We start from the raw sequence: 2,768 nt of genomic DNA, 5'->3' as shown, positions 1-2,768 counted from the left end.
CACCGGGTCCGGGACGCGAACCTCAGTCGACTACGTGGGAGTCCAGCGACATAGCCATTACGCTAACTGCTGGTTCCCCCCAAGACATATTTTTTTCTATGCAAAAATGCATCATGACTTTTTCAATGACCCAATGATAAAACAGAACATTTTTAACAATATACTCTAATAAATTTATGAATGTGGTCTCTCTCTCTCTCTTTCACACACAGACATGTAAAATGTCTTAGTGTCCTGTTTTCAGATGACTATCTCTGGCTGACGGCAGGTAACTGAAACCAGAGGAAGTGAAACTATGGGGGAGTATCGTACTTCTTTAAAAAATAAATAAAATAACTTTGAGTCTTGGTTAAGTTACAGTATTTTTAGTTTATGGGGCCAGTAGGTGGTGTGATGGTTAAGGGCTAAACTTCTACATGGCCAGCCGTGGTTCGAGTCCCAGACCTGGCAGTTTAGTTTCTCACTTTTTCTCTTTCTCTGTCCCTCTCTGGTCAAATTAAAATAAATAAATAAACAAAATAAATAAAGTTAAATAAAATAATTCTTAGAAGTATTTTTAGTTTGTATTATGTGTAAAATCAGGGAAAAACATGCATTACGGTAAGAAGAAATATTAGCCTTAGGCCCAAAGAGGCAGAAGGCCCTTCCCTGGCCCCACACTCGCTAACCAGCAGACATCAGCACCCTACACAAAACGGAGACTCATGAGCTGACATCCAGCCTCCTCTGTACCACAGCCTAGGCCTGAGCCAGGTGGTCTATCTCCCATGAGTTGGGTGCCATGGAGGTGGGGAAGAGGTACCTACCACAGGAGTCACAGGTGAAGCAGTCCGTGTGGTACAGGCTCCCCATGGCCTGGCATGCCTGTCTTGCTCCATAGATGCCAAGGCCACACTTGATGCAAATGCCTACAGGGGCACAGACAGGAGAAGGCAGAGGTGATTAGCACCATGGACCGTGGGGTCAGGCGGACATGCACCTGGCCCCAACTTGTTGCTGCCCACCCCCTGACCTTGGGCAAGCAAACTTCCCTAGAATACCAGTCGGTTATTACTAACACGGGGACCACAGGGTTGCCTGCTGCTGTTCTCTGAGGATGTGGACAGCGTAGCAGAGCACCTGGTACAGAGTGAAAGCTGACTAAAGCCATCAGCACCATCCTCATGATATACCTAGAAAGTCATTCTAAATCCACTCACTAAAGTTAAGAAACAGCAGCCTTCTTTCTTTCGACAATGAAGATGAAAACGAGTAAGGGTAAACATTTTGGGATTAGTCTTCAGAAGTAAATGGGATATTTTTTAAAATAACTTTTTCCTGAGTACAATGTTATTACATTTTCCCCCTGTTACAAAGATACTACAAGTCCACTGTAGGAAACTTAGAAAACACAGAAAATTTCATAAAGTAAAAACTGCACCCACCGGGACTAGCAGTTGGCGTGATAGCTATGTCACTGTACTCCCATGTGGTCTACTGAGGGTTCGAGTCCCGGACCTGGTGGCTTAAACTCATACCAGGCGCGTGTGCATGCGTGCCCAAGATCCTGAGAGGAGAATGGAGGAGAAGGGATTTTGGTGTGGCCATCTCCCCTGGGGGTGGGGGGGTGATTTCTCACTTTCTGTCTTTCTGTGAGTGCATGTGCCCTATAGCAAAAACCTCTCCAAAAATAAACAATAAAAAAAAAAAAAAACTGTGTCCACCAATTAACAAAAAAAAGTCACTACTCTAAATCCCTTCACCTGTGCCGATCTCTTGGCCCGAGGGAAAATTCTTCTTTTTTAAGGTGTTGTCATAGGGTGTGTGCACTTGCCAGAAAGAGAAGTGCCAGCACATGTACCCTAAGGTAAAAGTCCCCACAAAAAAAAAATAAATAAATAAAATTTAATTCTCAAAAATAAATAAAACTAAATAGGTTCTAAAAGCCTGAGGCTGTTGGCTGGCAAACAGCAGCGGAATTTAGGGAAGTGGGAGGAGAAAGTTCCAAAGACACCCATGAATGGCACAGAGTGACCCAGAGGTCAGCTGGTACCAGCAAATGGATGTGCCTCCTGGCAAATTAAAAAAAAGAGAGAGAGAGAGAGAGAGAGAGAAAGAAGGAGAAAAAGGAAAGGAAGGGGCTGGTTCCGTGGGATAGCTGTAATGCACTATTCAGGTGGCTCCCACGTACCAACCACAAGTCAAATTCCTAGTCATTCTTATTCTTTTTTTTTTTTTAGAGGTTTTTGCTATAGGGCGTGTGCACTCGCCAGACAGAGAGAGACAGAGAGACAGAAAACGAGAAATCACCCCCTAGGGCGGATGGCCACACCACAATCCCTTCTCCTCCATTCTCCTCTTGGGATCTTGGGCACACACGCACGCACACGCACCTGGCGTGAGTTTTAAGCCACCGGGTCCGGAACGTGAATCGCGGCCGTCTATGTGGGAGTCCAGCGACATAGCCATGACGCTAACTGCTGGTCCCCAAACTGCTGGTCCCCAAATTCCCAGTCATTCTGAAATACACCAAGCACAGGTGCAAGTGCCTACGATCCCATGGGCTGGAGGAAAAGCATCGCAGTGTGACCAGAAACTGTGGAGGTCACCCACCGATCTTTTTCTCTCTTCCTCACCTACATGCACACACATTCTATCATGAATAAAAACTAAAAAAAAAAAGGAAAAAGGAAAATAAAAATTTAAATAAGAGTAATATTTAAAAATTATTTGGGGGGGCCAGCAGGAGGTGTGGTGATTAAGGCACTGGACTCCCACATGGTTGACTA

General features: G+C 45.0%; 1 protein-coding gene across 1 annotated transcript in view; it reads right to left on the bottom strand.

The window, feature by feature from the left end:
• WTIP (WT1 interacting protein) overlaps window positions 1-2,768 on the bottom strand; it is a gene marked incomplete at its 5' end in the record, with an annotated part of 23,855 nt that overhangs the window by 17,641 nt on the left and 3,446 nt on the right. Inside the window, one exon of the mRNA XM_014585405.2 lies at window positions 807-908. Coding sequence (XP_014440891.1) covers window positions 807-908 — 102 coding nt within the window. The remainder of the gene's footprint in view (window positions 1-806; window positions 909-2,768) is intronic.

Source organism: Tupaia chinensis, unplaced genomic scaffold (assembly GCF_000334495.1).
Source record: "Tupaia chinensis unplaced genomic scaffold, TupChi_1.0 Scaffold149922_1, whole genome shotgun sequence".
Lineage (NCBI taxonomy): Eukaryota > Metazoa > Chordata > Mammalia > Scandentia > Tupaiidae > Tupaia > Tupaia belangeri.
This window is presented reverse-complemented; position numbering and strand designations above follow the sequence as displayed.